The sequence below is a fragment of the Poecile atricapillus genome, chromosome 3 (assembly GCF_030490865.1).
Source record: "Poecile atricapillus isolate bPoeAtr1 chromosome 3, bPoeAtr1.hap1, whole genome shotgun sequence".
In the NCBI taxonomy this organism is placed as follows: Eukaryota; Metazoa; Chordata; class Aves; order Passeriformes; family Paridae; genus Poecile; species Poecile atricapillus.
The window spans coordinates 116,298,244-116,317,324 of NC_081251.1; the positions used below are offsets into that span (position 1 = coordinate 116,298,244).

Genomic DNA, 19,081 nt, shown 5'->3' on the forward strand with positions numbered 1-19,081 from the left:
TCTGCAGAGGAAGAAGCTGAGTGCCTTTCTGACTCTTGGTTTGTTTGGCTGCAGATCCTGGTGGCCACCATCGCGTTTCTCCTGCCCGGTGCCGAACACTCCTCCCTGGAAGCGGATAAGAAGGTGTGTCGCTGAAAAGAGCCCTCTCCATTCCTCGTGCTGTCTGAGGGGGATTTAAATCAGCTTGCTCCCAACCAGAGTTGAATTTTAAGCTTTCCAGCTCATGCCCTAGAGTCTGGGTGAATTTAACAGAACGTTCCTAAATGCCGTGTTCTCGTTCAGTTCATAGTTTCTCTGCTGCTTTGTCTGCTGGACTGGTGCATGGCACTGCCCATGAAGATGCTGCTGGAGCCCGTGTCTGCAGCTGCTGTGGAGGATCAGCATGCATCCAGAGCTCCTCTGCTGGATTATATTTACAGAGTGAGTAGGGGGAAGGAAGGTGATTTACTCTGCCTGGCTGTTTAAAGATGCCTTTCACACACCCTGAAGGCACAGAAGCAGCTTTGTCAAGCTCTGGAAAATCATCTCATCCAGGTGAGAAGTTACAAATGCAGAACGTTAAGAAGGTGAGATTAGAGATGTAGAACAGACAGGGGATGGTGAAGACAAAGGTAAAATACTTAAAACAACGAGCTGGGGAAATAATCTTTGCAGGGATATTTGGATTATTTGCAGTGGGCGGTTAGGATACAGAAGAAGCATGAAGCGAGCTGCTGAGGTACAGAATGGGTGCAGATGGAGATGGTTAATCTGGAACACTGAATTTGGGCCTGGGTGGGCTGTGTGGTGTGTCAGAACCGGGCTCTGCTGGCTGGGTGTGTTGGGATTACGGGATCTGCCCGGGGTTGCTCACTGCTCCGTGTCCTGCAGGTCCTGCACTGCTGCGTCAACGGCTCCAGCACCTACAGCCAGCAAAGCCACTACGTGCTGAGCCTGGCCGACCTCTCCTGCTCTGACTACGACCCCTTCCTGCCCCTGGGGAACGTCAGGAGCTCCTCAGAGCCAGCCCAGTGCCCTTCCTCCACCGACCTGGGGAACCTGCTCACCGTGGCTGAAGGTGAGGTGTGCCCAGGGCTGGGCCAGCCTGTGTGTGCAGCACTGGGAACTGTCCCAGGCTCTGTCTCTGTGACAGGATGCTTGAGCTCCTTCCCAACGCTGCTCCATAGAACAAATTTACCTTTAGAAGATGTGAAAGGAAAGGAAACACTAAACCAAAGAGAAATAGTTTTACACTGAATATGAAAAAACCCAGAAGTTAGGGGGTTTCTGGCTGTAAGAGGAGTAGCATTCCCGTGGGAGAAGTGGAGGTACAGCAGAAGCTCACGAGCACAGTCACTTGATGAAATAGCTGATGGATGTGCCTGTGCTGAGGGGACCATCTGGGCATCCAGGAAGTCTCTCCCTGCCTCACCCGAGACCTTCCCACCTGCCAGGGACAGAGCAGCATTTATTTGCAGTCACATCTCTGGTCTGCCTTGGCTTTTCTGCTGATGGCTGTGGGGATGTGGTGAAGTCAAATAAAGCTGCGGGGCAGGTAGGATCTCTGGGAAAGCTGTTGGAAATATTTCTGTGAACAGGAAGGATCAGCAGGTCACCGTGGGGCAAGAAATCTGCACGTGCTCCCTCTGTATTGCCTCTTGCTGCTCCTGCTGATCCGCTGTGTTTTTCTCGGTGGTTCCAGAGAAGAGGAGGAGGAATTTGGAGCTGATCCCTCTCACGGCGCGGATGGTCATGACTCACCTGGTGAATCACCTGAGCCACTACCCGCTGAGCGGGGGCCCCGCCATCCTGCACAGCCTCCTGAGCGAGAACCACGACAATTCCTACGTGGAGTCCTCCGAGCTGTGCTCGGAAGTGTTCCGCAGCCCCAACCTGCAGCTCTTCGTGTTCAACGACAGCACCCTCATCTCCTACCTCCAGATCCCCGCCGAGCACAGGCCGGGCGCCGAGCCGGCCGCGGCGCCCTCGGACGTGCGGGTCATCGTCAGGGACATCTCGGGGAAGTACTCGTGGGACGGCCACGTGCTCTACGGGCCCCTGGAGGGCCGCCCGCCTCAGTGTGGCACTGCCACCGTCACCGGTGAGGCGCGGCAGCTCGGCCTGTGCCAGGACACCTTCACCGGTGAGGCGCGGCGGCTCGGCCCGTGCCAGGACAGCGAGGTGCAGCAGCTGGGCCTATGCCAGGATGGCTTCACCGGTGAGGCGCGGCAGCTCGGCCTGTGCCAGGATGGCTTCATCGGTGAGGCGCGGCAGCTGGGCCCGTGCAAGGAGAGCTTTGCTGGTGAGGCACGGCAGCTGGGCCCGAGCCAGGATGGCTTCACCGGTGAGGCACAGCAGCTCGGCCTGTGCCAGGACGGCTTCACCGGTGAGGTGCGGCAGCTGGGCCTGTGCCAGGATGGCTTCACCGGTGAGGTGCGGCAGCTGGGCCTGTGCCAGGATGGCTTCACCGGTGAGGCACGGCAGCTGGGCCCGAGCCAGGACAGTGACACACGGCAGCTCGGCCCGAGCCAGAACACCTTCACTGGTGAGGCATGGCAGCCCGGCCCGAGCCAGGACAGTGACACGCGGCAGCTGGGCCCGTGTCAGGACGGGGCGGAGGAGGGCGAGGACGCGCTGGACCAGCTGCTGGAGCGCATCGGGAGCAGCAGCCCCGAGTGCCTGCCGCACCCGCAGCGCAGGCTGAACGAGCCCGCGCCGCCGCCCCGCGGCCTCAGCGCCGAGCAGGAGCGCGCCCTCAGCGAGGCCCTGCTGCGGCAGAGCGCCCGCGAAAGGGACTTCGTGCTGAGCTGCGGCTCCCGGCGCCGCCTGAGCCTGGCCTGCCAGCAGCCACCGCCGCCAGCACAGCCACAGGCCTCCTTCTACTTCTGCCGGCTGCTGCTGGACGACTTGGGAATGAACTCCTGGGACAGAAGGTAGGAAGAGAGAGCAGCCAGAACGTGCTTAGGGTGCTCGTCTCAGGTTTTAAACCCAAATGTGCTTAAGGAAGCGAGGATCGCGTAGCTGAGGTGAGAGCGGAGCTCTGAACCTCAGTGATTATTTGAAAGAGATGTCAATGGATTGTGTAGAGCAGTAACTCTGGGAAATCATACTGGGTTAATTCTCTTAGCTATTTGGATGATGAAATACCGTGTCTGCGCTGTGTTGCGTTTGCCTTCAAACCCTTCTTTATTTATTTTCAGAAAAAGCTTTCATCTGCTGAAGAAAAATTCAAAGTTACTGCGAGAACTGAAAAATCTGGATTCCCGCCAATGGTAGGTGATGTGTACTCAACACAGCATTGATAAGGTTTGTGTGTCCCAAGGAGGAACGAGTCACCAGAGCCAAAACTTCATTCCTGTTGAGTCCAAGTACTGGTATGGCAATTGGACTGGTTGTTTCTCCGGAGTTCTGTAGCCTGAATGGAGAAGCCGCCTGTGCTGGCACATTCTCTGTGTACAGAGAGCTCCAAATCACTGGCAAATAATAAAACAGATTTTTCTCAAGTTTGCTTTAGCTGAGAGGAGAGCAAATCAAATTGCTAGTGACCTGGGTTCAGCTGACGGGGTTTCCTGCAGGGTGATCCCTGTGTCAGGAGCTGTACTTTGAGGGCTGATCTACCCAGATCTGCTCCCCAGCCAGGAAGAGGCAGAACGGAGTTCTGAATGCTGCGTTTTATTTCTCATTGCTTGACACAGAGCTGCTTGAAAAACATCTGCAGCATTGCAGAGTTCTGAGTTCCTTCTGTCCCAACAATTTCCACATCCAGTGCGCTCTCCGTGTTTCCAGAGAAGCCAACTGTCCCTGTCAGCCTTGTAAAACTCTGCCCAGGGTCTCAAAGCCAGTAATGTTTCTTCTGCCTTGTATGTCATCACCCTGTAATTAAAATTCTGTAGGTCAAATTATGCTCCCGTTAACACCTGTGCCACCTTGCTGTCTGTGCAGGGCTGCACAGAGCAGAGTCATTAACCCTGTCATTGGAATTTGGGCACCAGTTGTGTTGTGTGGCTGGTGCACAGGAGGACAGGGCTTGACGCTGCTCTCGGAACCGGGGTGTCCCTGCAGTGAGGTTTTGGTGGCAGAACAACGGGGGGAGGTCTGAAAGCGAGCGATGTGTTTGTGCAGGAAATGGACATATGGGGCTGGCTGTGGCACCTGGCCATAGGTTTGGAGTGCAGGGGGACCTGGAAAATAATTCTGAGCTGGTTTAACCTCGGTTTCCTTTTCCATCCCGTGGCAGCCGTGAGACGCACAAGATCGCTGTGTTCTACATCGCCGAGGGACAGGAGGACAAGTGCTCCATCCTGGCCAACGCCAGGGGAAGCCAGGCCTACGAAGATTTTGTGGCTGGGCTGGGCTGGGAGGTAAGAGCCATAATTTAGATAACTTCTCATGTTGCTGGTGGCACTGCACAGTTTTTAATTCACACACACACAGAACAACCCCCGCTGCACACCGATGCTCGTAGCTTTTAGCTCCCGAGTGTGAGCACACACTCAGCACAGGTGTTCTTTATGACATGTGTGGATTTAATTTGCTTTGTCAGAATGGTGTGTCATAATCTAAATGCCACGAGCACTTTGGTGTTTGGGAAATCCAGAGTAGCTTCATGTCATATTTAAGCATCCAAGTGCTGCAGGGGGATGCAGCATCCTCAGACTGGTGCTGTTGGGAAAGCAAATGAGCCTTTGGACTCAGCCTTGACTTCAGAGAGGTGTTTCCTCAGAATAAGCTTCTGGAATAATTTCTTCTACGGTTTTTATTTCTGTCCAAATCTTCGGTTTCTTGTGCAGTTTTTCTGGTTCTCTTTCTCTCTGCCAGTTGTGATGCTCCTGGCAGTGGGAGCTGTGAGCCCCACAGAGCCCTGAGTCACAGAACGTGTGGCAGTTGTTTCCTTGCTGCTGTTTGCAGGAGGAAGGTAAAATAGCTGGGCAGATAATGACTCAGGAGCTAGTTCAGAGAGATTTACTTGTAGTGAATGTCAGCTACAGGAACGGGAAAGACAAATCTAACAGAAGGATTGCAGAGCTGTAGGGGAAGGCTGCTTTTTCTCTGGGATGGATGGCTGTGGGAACCTGGGGTGGTGATTTCATTCATCTTGGTACAGAAGCAGGTGCTGGTAGCACATCAGTGTTTTCAGCTGGCTGCCGTTCGTGCCTTTGGCTCCCTCAGGTCGACCTGTCCACGCACTGCGGGTTCATGGGCGGCCTGCAGCGCAACGGCAGCACGGGGCAGACCGCGCCCTACTACGCCACCTCCACCGTGGAGATCATCTTCCACGTGTCCACCAGGATGCCCTCCGACTCCGACGACTCCCTGACCAAAAAGGTAAAGGCTCTGCAGGCTGCTGCAGGCACTGCTCCCGTGGAAGAATGAAGCGAAAGCGGCTTTTGCTGGCTGTCCCTGCGGTGCCACGTGGTGCTCTGCAGCTGGGTTAGCTGAATTAAATGGCATCTAAATTCTGGGTTCTGAAACACAATTAACATTTCCATGGTAGCCTCAAATGCCACCGTGAGTAATAATATTAGCAATAATTTCATTTGTACGTTGTCTGCCTGCCAAAACTGCTGTAGGTTGGTAGAACAAAGCAACCAAAGGCAGCGTGGTAAAACCTTGGGTAGGGCTCGTCCCGTGTGGAGCAGCAGGGAGAAAGGGGGCTGGAACCCAAGCAGCCAGCTCTGAGTTCAGGCCAGTGGCCAGCTGGGCACCAGTGTGACAAGCAGCCTCTGCCTCAGACAGCCAGAGCCCAGCCCAGAGTTCTGCTGGTACCGCTGCTTCATTGTTTGCCTTTCCTAACGAGGAGCTGTTTCTGATGATGCTGTTTGCCAGCTGCTGCTTAGACTCAGAGAAGGTTTTTGGGGCATACCAAATCTCTGTCTTTTCAATTGGGATTGGCAGCTTGTCCTGCAGAGGTTGTTAGCATGCATCAGTAATGCTGCAGCAGCCATGCAGTGCAGCGGGGGCTCTGCTCTGAGTGCTGGCTGTACCTCTGTCCCTCAGTGTTTGGTGCCCAGTTGGTTTCGGAGGGATGTGTGCTTTTCTTTCAAATATAAAGGTGGAATCTCTGATTACTGGTTCTGAAAAATTGCCCAGTGTTCCACACTGAAGTCTTTTTTTATCTTGTCTTTTTTTTATTGTGATATCTGTCATTTAAGAAAAAGTCAGCAAAATGGCATGTTCCTCTTCCTGTGTGTAACTCTGTACCTTCATAGGCACAAGGCTATAGAAAGAAGTACTCTGAGTGCTTCAGAGGGGGACAGTGGTGTTGTAGGACAGGGCTGTAGAGTCTCTGTGACCACACCAGGGTAGGACTGTCTGTATTTTTGCAGTTCCTGACCAGTATTTGTCCAGCTGCTAGACCAAAACTCCAGTGATGAATGATTTACAGTTTCCCTAGGCAACATACTCCGTATTCCTATGCTCCACTTCATGTACCATGAAGAAAATCTCTGGTAGTGCCTACTTGGCTTCAGTTTATGCCCATTGATTCATATTTCACATGGATAGGAGGGGCAGGTTGTTTTGCAGCACACTTATGCATGTCTGAGAACGGCTGCCACATCTTTCCCAGACTTCCTTTTCCTACACCAAGTGTGGCCATTTATTTAGTGTCACCTTCCCTTTTAAGCCCTGGGTTTTGTGGGAGCCTGGCAGAGACACTGGGCTATGGTCTGGCTGTTGAGTAATTCATCACCTGGGAGGAGAGCACGGTGTGGCAGAGCTACCACAAGGGGAAAAACGGGGTTTAGCTGCAAACAGTCCACTTATTCTGCTAATTCTCATCTATGTTAGGGGTTATCACAGACCCTGAGGGTCTGGTTATTGTGTTTGCTCCAAGAGAATTCTCTGTGAGAAACAGAAACCAAAAGCATTTAGTAGCTGTCAGTCTCCAAGTTGTGTAGTGCCAGGAAACCAGGCCAGCTTCAGCATACGCTGTCTACAGAAAATAACTGCAAAGGAATTGCTCTAGGACCTTCTCAAAAAACCTGAGATCTGCTCTGGGAATGGGGCCCTGCAGGGATCAGTCTGGGAATTCTGGTGAAGGACAAGTGTCTGAGCAAGCTCATGGACCCGAGGAGCTGCAAGCAGTGGCTCCAGGTGACTTCCAGAGGGCTTCTCAGTGTGTGCTCGTCCATGGTTCCACACACAACAGTTTCATTCAGTTTGTCACAGCTCTGTTGGGAGCAAACATGCAGTTCTGTGCAGATCAGCACAGATTGTTGACAGATTTTACAGAACTGCAGCTGTGAGTGCAGAAAAGGTGCATTTCAGAAGCACTGAACTTTCTGGAAGGTGGACAACTCTCTGGGCTTAGGTCCTTGCCTCACATTGTTGGGGCAGAATGTCCAGGTTAGAAGGATTATTTGATATTTATTACTTCTTGCCATCAATGCTTTTGTTCGTGGGAGTGTGGGAGAGAAAGATGGAAGCCCTTGGCATTCATTCTGTTCCTGCTCCGTACCTGGTGATACAGGAGAGTGGTGCTGGGAGGGGAAAACTTCATCAGGATGCAATGGGGGCCCACAGCTCCTTTTTTCCTGCCCTCCCTCTGGGGTCTGAGGTCCTGCTAATCTCTGAAATCTTTGTGATTGCTGGGTTTTTTCTCTGCTTATTTTGCCTCTGACCAAGAGAGGCTTCATCCCTGTCAGCACGCTCCCAGCTGAGCAGGACTGACCACCTGCTGGCCTGGGGGACCAGAGCAAGGCCGTAAATTCTGGGGGCTGGGGATTCAGCAGATGCAGTAATTTTACTTAAATATGTTATTATGGTTCTTTATTTTTACTGAGCACAAGGATAAATTAAGTTCTGGTATGAATTCCCCAGAATAAGTGTGTTTCCACTGGGGATGAACCTGGCCCCTTGTCTTTGTGCAGTAGAGCTGTCATTTGCAGTCTGCATTTATTAATTTGAAGTATATGCTGACATTATGTTGTTAATTCAGGTGGGAAGAAAGGGGGAAAAAAAGAAAGAAAGAAAAACCCCTCTCCAAATAAGTCTTGGCCCTGACAGAAATCTTTTCTAGTGAAGTAAACAAAATTCAGCTGATCTCTTTTGCTGCTGTAGGGTTCAGCATCACTGGTTCCAAACTTTATCTGCCTGTCTTGTGGCAAGAGTGAAAATCAATCCCAGGAATGGCATCCTACCGTCCCTGTCTCGTTCTGCTCAAATTGTGCTTAACGGTTTAAAGATGTGCTGTCGAATTTCTCAGTGATTTATTCCATCCTCTCCATTGTCAGAGCAGAACTTTTTCAATTCAGAAATCTGGTTGCAACCCCATACTGAACTCTTGCTCCTTTGCTGCAGAAATTTGTTAGCTGGGGCTAGATTAGATTTTTAGCAGCTAATCTGACTGCTGTAGGGGTTTGCAGAGTGGGGACAGAGCTGTGCTATTGGATTTGTCCAATTCATTTGACTCCAGGACTATAATTGCACTTATGTCTTACAAGGCTTTTATGGCCTCAGGCTGGCGAGCAGCAGAAAAACAAATTGGCAGTGATACAGTGAGAGTGAAAGGGAATGAAAGGCACACATTATCAGTCTCCAGGCAGCCCTGCTCTGGCAGGAAGTTTCTCGGTTAATTTACAAATAAAACTTAGATTTTAGGATGGGCGCACAGTCAGCCAGACAATGGGGATGTCAGGCCCCACTGTTACTTAGCAAAAGTAGCAGCCATGGCTCCCCAAAAGCAGGAATTCTTCAGTCAAACAGACGACTCCTCTCTGGAGCCAGCTGGCTGTGTAATGCAATTAGCAGGGAAAGGAGGTCATGCCGGAGGTGTGCACCGTGACCAGCGCTGCCCGCCGGCCCAGGGATGGGGATGTGGGGCTGGGGATATGGGGCTGGAGCTTTGGGGCTCTGGGGATATGGGGCTGGAGCTTTGGGGCTCTGGGGATGGGGCTGGAGCTCTGGGGACGGGGCTGGGGCTCTGGGGATGTGGGACTCTGGGGCTGGATCTGGGGATGTGGGGCTGAGGCTCTGGGGATGTGGGGCTGGGGATATGGGGCTGGAGCTTTGGGGCTCTGGGGATGGGGTTGGAGCTGGGGCTCTGGGGATGGGGTTGGATTTGAGGCTGGAGGTCTGGGGATGGGGTTGGATTTGAGGCTGGAGGTCTGGGGATGGGGCTGGGGCTGGAGCACTGGGGCTGGGGCTCTGGGGATGGGGCTGGGGCTCTGGGGATGGGTTTGGAGCTCTGGGGATGGGTTTGGATCTGGGGCTGGAGCTCTGGAGTTGGGTTTGGATCTGGGGCTGGAGTTCTGGGGATGGGGCTGGAGCTCTGGGGATGGGTTTGGAGCTCTGGGGATGGGTTTGGATCTGGGGCTGGAGCTCTGGGGATGGGGCTGGAGCTCTGGGGATGGGGCTGGAGCTCTGGGGATGGGGTTGGATTTGAGGCTGGAGCTCTGGGGATGGGGCTGGAGCTCTGGGGTTGGGTTTGGATCTGGGGCTGGAGCTCTGGGGATGGGGCTGGAGCTCTGGGGATGGGTTTGGATCTGGGGCTGGAGCTCTGGGGATGGGTTTGGAGCTCTGGAGCAGCACAGTGGGGCTGGCTCAGGCCTGGGGCAGTGTCCCAGCCCCGTTAGCCAAGCCCCAGCTCCCGTGGGGCGGGGAGGACACGCTGCAGTGCACGGCTGCCTTCCCTCGCAGCGGGTGCAGAGCCATCGCCCCAGACCGCTGTCAGGGTTTGCTCTTAAAACCAATCTGATTTCCTGGCTGCTGTGGCATTTTTTAATGCAGCTTTTTTCTTTATTCCACCCACCCCTAAACTGGGAGGAGAGCACAGCCTGGAGCTCTGGCTCCGCACGCCTCGTCCGTGGGGCTTTGGACATTTCAGCACAACTTGCTGAAGTCCTTTGGGGCACTGAGTCTGCCCCACAGCTGCTGTTCTGAATAAAAAACACAGGGAAATAGCAGCTGGCTTATTGTCACTGATGAGATTATCCTAACGGCTTCTTATCAATGGAGTTATCTCTCAATAACAAATATTTTTGATTAATGCCAATTTTTCCTTTGTAACGTTATACCTCCTAAGTGTGCTGCTTAAGGATGTGTGGCTTCAGAACAGGGGCAGTAACTCAAGCTCTGAAACAAGTCTGGCACACGCTGGGGATTGTGGCAGGCTCGTGAGCACAGCAAGTGTTGGTTCAGCTAAGTGCCCTTCTTCACTGAATTTTGTTCTGAAGGGAGGGTGCAAGATCAATACAGAGTGTTTGATTATCATCAGAACAGCTCCTTGGGATTTTAACAAGGGTCCCTGGAGCAGTATTTGGGCATATTTTGATGAGTGTTTCTGTAGCAGCATGTGCTGTTTCTCACCCCAGAAGCCACAGGAGGCATGGCAGCAGCACAGAGCCTTTCCTTGAGGAGCTGGGCTGGGTTTGTGAGTGGCCTCTGCCTCGTGGAATTCCATCTCCACAATGATTTCTTGGGCTTCCTGCAGCAGAGGCTGCCGGGTGCCACCACCGTGGGCTCTCTGTGCTGGACCAGAGCTGGCACTGGTGGGCACTCCCCAATGCCTGGTGGGGCTTCCTGGGGCTGGGCTGGGCTGATCCTGCCGTGGGACAGCCTGGCCAGGCACCCCCAGCACCCAGGACCTGCTGGGCACAAATCCTGCTAAAACAGATGGGTTTCAGGCTGTGTAAGACTAAACTTGACATCTCGCTTCTGATGGCTTTGGAGGTGACCTGGCTGCACCTGGTCACGGAGAGCGAGGTCAGGGTTTTGTCCTGTGTGTAAATTCCTGCTGCCTTTGGTGCCTGTCAGTTCGTGGTGGCATTCCCAAGGTGAGTGTTTTCCTTTGTGCTGCTTGGTTTTTACTGAGCTTCTGCACAGATATCAGGGTGGCCAGAAGAACAGCAATTTCTGCTTGCTTTGTACATGTGAGAAGCTCTGCTAATAGTATTGTTAGTGTTCCTGTGTTTTTCCAAGACAAAAATGGTTCATGTTTCCTTCAAACAGAGCTAAAATTACCTTTTATTCATGGGTGTAAATAAATCACAATTATTATCTTCTGTTTTGTTTAAAATAAACTGAGAATCTCAGTCCTTCTGAGATCTGAGCTTTACTTCACTCTGCTGGAACATGAACTGTTACACCCAAGTTCACAGCTGTAACTTCTTTTTTATTTTTCACAAGGTGTTGGTTTTGCCACATTTCTCGTGACTGAGGGGGTCCAGTTTGCCACCAATATGTAGGAGTGAAAGTTTTTCCTGGTTCTGAATAGGGAAGATTCATCAGCACAGTGTGGGCTGATCCAAAGCGTGTTGGGGTTAGTTGTTATTTACCAGTGAAAATCACCACCTTCTTCTCCCTTTTTTCTCTCCCCCCACACAGAGTGAAGTAGCAGAGCTTCATTTTGGCTTCTTTGTTCGGTCTATTGTGCACATTGTTCCAGGGGTAGCACCAAATTGGAGGGTGGGGGGTGTCTTTTAAGCTTTAAGTGGGACTTAAATTCTCTTTATGCTCGGAGCTGGCATTCTGCGTGTGGATTACATTTTAACTTTAAAGCTTACAGTTGAAACCATTGTGTGAGGCTTGTACGTGATTGCCAAATAGTTTTTGCCATCTGTTAGATCACCTCCAGCTCCTCCAGCAGCAGAGCAAACACACACACACACACACAGGCTCTCGGATGCTTTCTGTGTGTTCATGTTTCAATTTTATCTGTATTTCATGCAGCTCTGCTCCAAAGGGAAAGGTGTAACTCCCACAGTATCTCCCATTCTAATGTACTTCACGCTGCCCAGATATTTTGCTGACGTTTCAGGCAGGAGCCCCCTCCAGACACAGTCAGAGAGGAGATGTTTGTGGATAATAAATTCAGTTATAGTGGCTCACGACAGGCAGTTTCTTGTCGTTCTGAGTCAAGGCATTTCATATTTCTGTGACAGCTGCCTTATTTTAGCTGGAATACGATGCTCCGTTGGTTAATGCTTTGTTCCAGTAATTCAGTTTTCCATCTTAAATCACTGTAGGTAATGTACATTTACATATCGTGCTAATGGCTAGTTTGATAATGACTTAATTAAGCCATCAGACAACAATGAGTTCTAAATGAAGCAAATTATTGAGCTGATGCTTTCATGAGCAACTGGAGAAAAACAATATTTTAACTTTTCTGTAATGAAATATTCCTGCTATCGAGCATTGTAATTCAATTTGCGAGCCGTGACCCCTCGCGCGGCGCGGTTATCGCGCGGATTAATAAAGAGCCAATTTGCCCTTGCAGCTCCGTCACTTGGGAAACGACGAGGTTCACATCGTGTGGTCCGAGCACACCCGCAACTACCGCCGGGGCATCATCCCCACCGACTTCGGGGACGTGCTCATCGTCATCTACCCCATGAAGAACCACATGTTCTTCATCGAGATCATGAAGAAGCCCGAGGTGGGTCCTGGCTGCCTCTCTGGGGCTGCGCGGGGAGCGGCGGCTCTGGTGCTTTAAGCCAGGCCCGGTGGTTTCGTTTGGGGGTTGTTTTTTCCCCAGTGAGAAGGAAATCAGGCTGTCCCTCTGGGCTGGAAAATGAGCTGAGCCGTGAGTTAACTCTAAATCTGGAGTTCCTGGGGGTGATCAGAGTGAGCGCTCATTCGTTTTGTAGCCATCCTTGGCGCTGAGAGAAACAGCTCAGAATTCCCAGCCCGCAGAAGTTACGGGGCAAAGAGCAGCATTTGAAGCCTTGTGAGTTTCCTCTGAGGCACTGCAAGCAGAGCACTCGTGATCTGAGTTCCTCTGGTGGTGTTGGGTCACTGCTGTGCCCATGGCATGAGCAGAGCCTCACACGTCCGTGGGGCTGCCACCATCACCTGAGTGCTGGGATGATGCAGGCATTGCACATCCTGTCATCAAACAAACCATGGGAGCTTCACACTCGAGATGTTTTTTGGAAAAAAAACACATTTCTTCTGCAAAATGTCAGAGGTGTGTGTACGTACATCTGTGCTTGTGTGCGAAAAAGCCGCTTCAGTAAATGCTTGTCTGGTACATTATGGATGCAAAAATATGCATAAAATATACTTTGTGAAAGTAATCAGTGTGATAAATACCTTTTGCCTTATGGGAGGGACACTGTTTGTCCAAGGGAGTGGCCAGCTGTGGTAAATGCCTCCATCATATCCCATATTGACCAGCTGTAGACACTTTTTGAGTTGTGAATGATGGAGCTGTTGGATATTGACACCCAGTGCTTTGTCAGTTGACGTTTCAAACTTGAAAATTTTCTAATAGTGGGTCATTGGTTTTGTTTATTTTTTTTAGGCTTGGTGTTGAGCTGTGCAGTTTGGTGTTCTCACATTTTAGCTTTTAATGTTCCATCAGGGAAATGAGAATTTAGCGCTAGGAACACGCTTGAGACTTCTCTGGAGCGATGGAGAAAAGCTGTGTCATCTTACATATTAGTCAAAACCCCCCAACGGGCAGCCAGAATAAGAGCTAACTGGAAATTTAGTGTTATCCCTACATTTAAAGTACAAACCATTACAATGTAATAAAATTAATCCAGACATTTCCAGGGCAAGTGTGGCTGACCTTTTGTTCACCAGCTACTGACCCCAGGGTGAATGAACGAGCCTTGCAGAGAGAAATGTCTGTTGTTTGGCTTCAGTCCCTGGCATTTAAATTGCATTCCCTAATCGAATGAAAAGGCTGTCCTCTCTATCAGGTTACAGAATCCATGGCAACATTTGGCCTTTTATATCCATAATGTTAGCCTTTTTGTTTGCAGCCAAGTAGAGACACCTGGAGCAATGTTAACATTAACCGCTTTAGCATTAATAGCTTCATTATAGAAGAATTTCTGATCAGATAGCTGTTACTTTTGTTATGTTGCTTCAGCTTGTATTGTTTTCATTTTTGATCTCCCTGCTTGGCAACCGGGCAATGATTTGCAAATTTTTTTTGTCTTGATTAATTAAGCAATATAATTATCAGGAACCGTGCTGCAGTCTTTGCCCGACAAAGCTTGGGAGGGAAGACAATAGTAAGTCTGTTAGTGTGAATGCATTCCACGCGTCACAGATGCACGAGGATATTGGGAACAATGAGAGGAAAAGCTGCCTGCGAGAGGGGACAAAGCATGCCAGGCAGGCTCCGCACTGCACATACCGCCAGGGACATGCTGCGGGTTCCCTGGGACACAGATGCCTCGTTAGATTGCAGCTCGTCATCAGAGATTAATTCTCAGCCATTTGGTACAATAATTTACCCATTCCCCACTCTTTTAACTAGTGCTGCTCGCTGTAGAGGGGGAGTCTTTGTGCTCCCAAGGTTTATTTAACCTTGCCTACTTTTACTGCGAGCAACAGAAATAATGATTTTGCTGTCGGAAATTGGAACGAAGCAGGTGTTTGCAGTGGGCCGAATATTCATTTTTGCTTCACGGATAACTTGCAGTGACATTTGGAGTGCTCACAGAAGGGGATTTTTCCCTCTATGTATTTTTTTAATGATTCCTGTCAGAGCAGGCTGTTTGTTTGTGGTGGCTGCCGAAGCCCTGTTCTCCCGGGCTGGGTGATGGGTGCCGGGTGCGGAGCCGGGTGCGGGGCTCCCCCGGCCCTGACTGGGGCAGAACCCCGTGGGAATGAGTGAAGCTGGCTGGGTGCAGCTCCCCTGGCTGGGTGCAGCTCCCCTGGCTGGGTGCAGCTCCCCTGGCTGGGTGCAGCTCCCCTGGCTGGGTGCAGTGACCCTCAGCAGGCCCTGGGTGAGCTGGGGAATGGCTCATCCCCACTGCTGCTCTCCCAGGCTGGGACACACGTGGGTTAAATGTGTGAATCCTCTGGTGACACAGCCTGCCCCGCTCCCCAGCTCCTGCCGGGTGTGAAACCCTGACTGCAAGTGCTGTAAGCAAAACCCACTTGTCCAAAAAGGCCAGCAGGGAATTTCCCTGCCCCAGCAGCATCTGCTGATCTGACTTTACATTTCTGGTATTTGTGTGGTGGTCTCACTTTAGGACACGCTCAGCCTCCTTATCTGTACTTTTACATCGTTTTCTCTTGCCGTCAATGCTTCTAGACAGTGAATGGGATGAAAATTTCACTTAAAAACGTTACTGCCTAAAGAGGCAAAAACTTGATGCTCCATAACATTATCATTTTGGTGGCGTAGATTTTCCTCTGTCCCCTTCCCTTCCAACTTCTCTTCCTGGATAGTAATGCCAGCAGTAAATAAACAAACTGAAAAGAAGGCAAAACCACTATGGAAACATATTACACTTTTCTGGGTTTTTTTGGGGGGTGGGTAATTATTTTAAGTAAAGGAATGACAGAATAAGTGTGTGCAGAGACAGCTGTCATTTGCAGATGTTACATTAAACCCAAATTTCTTCTGTAATTCATTGCCACTTCTAATTAGAGGAATTCCCTAGATGCAGGGGATTTATATTATTCCCTTTGTCCATTTATTGAATGACTGTCACAGTCACCCACAAGCAGTTGGAGAAGAATAATAGAGGGTATTTATTTATGTGATAAGCCTCTGTACAGATGGAAAAAATCCATAGCTTAAATATTAATAATTGCTGCTGGCTTCTGTCTAGGGCTTTAGCTGGGGGGTTGGTTTCTTCACTTTGAGTCTGTGAGAGGGAAATGAATTTGAGTACTTGTAAGTACTGAAAGTTATGTATTTAAACATCAGCATTTTCTGGGTCTGCAGTTGTGGACATGGTTTACTTTTAGGAAGTGTCTCTTGTACCTAGTGCAGTCTTTATCTGCAGAGCCTTAGGTCACCAGAGGATGTCACACAGGGGTTTCCTGTGGAGGTGGCCCTGAAGGAGCAGCATTTGGGCACCTTGACCTGCTGGGCTGGGCCCTTTGTGCCTGTCCCAGCCCTGCTCTCTGCCATCCCCTTTGCCTCCTTATCCTGGACCAGCTCAAGGCTTTTTTCTCTCCTGTGAAGTCCACGGGAGGAGTTTATAGAGGATTATCTGAAGTAAATACGTCTTTGAAAAACCTCCTGCCAATGTTGGAGTCAGGCAGTGAATCAGGGTCTCCTGTTGGGATCCCAGATGGGAAGCAGCTCTTAATATCCCCTGCCAAGGGCATATTGATTGCAGATTCAGAGATGGCCTCAGTTTTTAGGTGTACCAAGCTCTTGCTTAGCCAGCAGAATGTTCTGAGACGTGTGTGTGTCCGTGTAGCGTGCTGAGGGCAGTCATGGGCGATTTCAACGCTCACCAGCATGGGGGATGAATGTCTCAGTGTGGGAAGCAATGTGGTCACGCTCTTTGGTGTGAAAATGCTGTACCAGTCTCCTGCCGTGGTTCTGAAGCCTGCTTTTCTGTTTTGGGGTGCCCAGGTGCCGTTTTTCGGTCCCCTCTTCGACGGCGCCATCGTGACCGCGAAGCTGCTGCCCAGCCTGGTCTGTGCCACGTGCATCAACGCCAGCAGAGCCGTCAAGTCCCTCATCCCCCTCTACCAGAGCTTGTATCCTTTCTCCACGGGGCAAGGCCCCCCTTGGCAGGGCCCTCACTTGGAGCATCGTCCTGCAGAGAGGTAGGCTGGCATGGAAACCCTTCCTGTTTGATTTCACTGGCAAAGCTCGGGGCTTTCTTGGCGTCCAGCTCGATGTTTTTGGTGGTTCGCACCCAGCCGCTGTCCGGTGTTTTCCAAATGGAATGGAAATGTCCCAGGAGTCTCCCTCCAGTGGCTTCCATCTCCCTGCTGCTGGGCTGGGGCTCAGCACTGCTGCTTTGCTCTGTGAGAGGTGGTATCTCCTGTCAGTGGGAAAGCAAGCTGGAGGTTGTGGGCTGTGCCTGCCAGGCTGGTAGCCAGAGCTCAGCCGTGCTCTTATCCATTCCAATTAACCTCACTCGGACTCATTGCATTAATAAGACAGGTGGGATTTGTCCTCAGATACAGATGTTGCAGGTCCCAAATTCCAGTTTCGCTCCAGCCACGCCTGTGTTTGGGCATTTTGAAAAGCAGTTTTGCAGCAGTGTCTGGAAGGTGGCTGGAGGATGTGCTTCTCTGGGACAGGAGTTGTGACACCGACACAGACCCACGGTTTGCACCCATGCTGGGGTCTTCTCATAATGCCATGGTGCATTTATTCCATAGCTTCTGCTGCTAACCTCATCACCTACCCCAGGACAAACACTCACCACACTTTGCTTTCTCTGGGGAGTGCCTGATTTCAGTGTTTTTCTAATTGTGTGACTTTGAGAAAGAGGCTGTGACATGTTTTGATCTTTGAAAGAAGACTGAGGAATCAGTTTGAGATGCACATTTTTAAAACAGGATATCCTCAAACTACTCGTTAGGGGTTTTTTAAAGGCTAAATTTTATCCAGTGTACTTTGCAAAAGTCCTCAGAAATTAAAACTAGGATTGAGGTTACATAGATTTGTGTTAATAACTAATTATTTACTCATTGTAATGGTAGCGGTTGTGCAAACTGTGGTAATGCCTGGCAGGTGAGTCAAGGCTTGTTATGTTTTCTTCTGTTTCTTGAGAGAAATCTAACAAATTCCTGGAACAGAATTCAGCTTGGTCTGTTTCTCAGTGTTGAATACTGGAGTAACAGTGCAGTGAAATGGCCTGAGCAGCAGCAGTTGGAAGAAGGGAGCTGTCGTGGCCCCTCACTCCTCCTGTGTTTTGGCCTTGAGCATTTCGTGTGTGAGCAGCGCTCCTCAGCTGGCCGTGTCCCTGAGGGTCCCAGGGGTGTCCCTGAGGGTCCCAGGAGTGTCCCTGAGGGTCCCAGGGGTGTCCCAGGGGTGTCCCAGGGGTGTCCCTGCGGGTCCCAGGGTGCAGAGCTGCACAGACACCGCAGCACAGGGCTCTGCCCCGTGCAGCTCAGAGCTCATCTGGCCCCGCATTCTCATCTGCCTTTTTCTGCATCTGCTTTTGCACCAGTGCTGTCCGTAGTGAATCCACTGCCACTTGTCTGTCTGATAAATGAAAGTGGACTGGGAAACTCCTGAGGTGGTACAAAGGGGATGTGGTGGGCAGATCCCATCGGGGCGATGCTGGAGCAGGGCAGAAAGCGATCTGTAATTCATTCATGGACAATGCAGACTGTGGCACACTGAGGCCAGCGGTTGCAGTGTGAGTGTGTGGATGTGTAAAGGTGATGCTTGGGCCTGTCCAGGGCAGATCCCAGGGTCTGTGACGCTCACCCTGTCACAGGGTGAGTGCCTCAGGTCCGGTGTTTGCTGTGCCAGCTGCTGCGAGCAGGACAGGAGGCAAGCAGACCCAGCAGTGCAAGTGAAGTAAATGAAAGTGCCTTGATCGGACCAGAGGTGGAAATAGCTCAAAAAATGTCAGTGGGAGGGAGAAATAGAAGGCAATGTTCCTGGCCAAGTGAGGGATGGTGTTTGGTACACACCAGTCTTGACTGTGGTTGGGATGAGAGCTTCTCTTTGACACGTGGGTCATGTTAAAAGGCAGCATCCCTCCGGGGGTCGGTAGCTGAAGAGGTTTGGATCAAACACTCCCTCTGGTGCCTGTGGTTCTGTGGGGAGCAGTGCTGGAGCCCTGGCAGGCTGTGAAGAGCCTGCAGGGACTCACCCCTGCTCTGCTCTGCCCTGCGTGCTGCTGGGGAGCCAGCAGCGTCCTGCCAGCAGTGACAGCTGAAGTCACTTGTTGGAAAGTCTGGAAACTCCGGCTACAGCTGCACTTGTCAGGGGCTGTAAGGGAAGTGTAATCAGCCACAGAGATTAATTTGCATCTCAATTAGGAAAGAGTCAGGAGGAAGCTGTAGGGTCTGTTGCTGGAAGGTTGTGGAAGAAATCTCATCAGGCACAAAAGGCTCCCGACTTGGTGCTCCAGCGAGCGGAGGACAATATCCGAGTCCGGTTTCCATGGGGACCGGGAGCGCAGAGCCGCGGGAGCATCGCGCTGCCCGCAGCCGCCTGCTCGTGATGACACAAATTCCACTGCCCAGCCCAAATACAGCTTGCTGGTGGAAATCTCCTCCAAAATCTAGAAGGTAACTACGGCAGACCACATCAGACTTTTTCAATCTCTTTTTTTACGTTTCCATAACGTTTGTGGTTTTAAGGAATTCACTAGGGCAAGAGTTTTAATTAAAAAACAATTAACTATTTTTAAACTTCAGTTTAGAGCCGTTCTGGCTGCAGGTTCTTTGTGTCCTGCAGTCTGCAGGAGCCAGCCCAGGGTGC

The 19,081-nt window shown here is 51.0% G+C and overlaps 1 protein-coding gene across 6 annotated transcripts in view; it reads left to right on the forward strand.

The window, feature by feature from the left end:
- Nucleotides 1-19,081, forward strand: part of RALGAPA2 (Ral GTPase activating protein catalytic subunit alpha 2) — a 103,267-nt gene that overhangs the window by 49,318 nt on the left and 34,868 nt on the right. For 3 of the 6 annotated variants that reach the window (XR_009277183.1, XM_058834901.1, XM_058834904.1), the window contains 9 exons: nt 55-123; nt 283-420; nt 871-1,057; nt 1,682-2,912; nt 3,180-3,251; nt 4,217-4,340; nt 5,149-5,304; nt 12,200-12,358; nt 16,259-16,386. Coding sequence is in view for 5 of the 6 variants with exons in the window: in XM_058834901.1 (XP_058690884.1) it covers nt 55-123; nt 283-420; nt 871-1,057; nt 1,682-2,912; nt 3,180-3,251; nt 4,217-4,340; nt 5,149-5,304; nt 12,200-12,358; nt 16,259-16,386 (2,264 nt within the window). In the remaining variant the exon portion in view is untranslated. Of the gene's footprint in view, nt 1-54; nt 124-282; nt 421-870; nt 1,058-1,681; nt 2,913-3,179; nt 3,252-4,216; nt 4,341-5,148; nt 5,305-12,199; nt 12,359-16,258; nt 16,456-19,081 lie in introns of all 6 variants that reach the window. The other 3 variants (XM_058834902.1, XM_058834899.1, XM_058834903.1) reach the window with 1 other exon arrangement.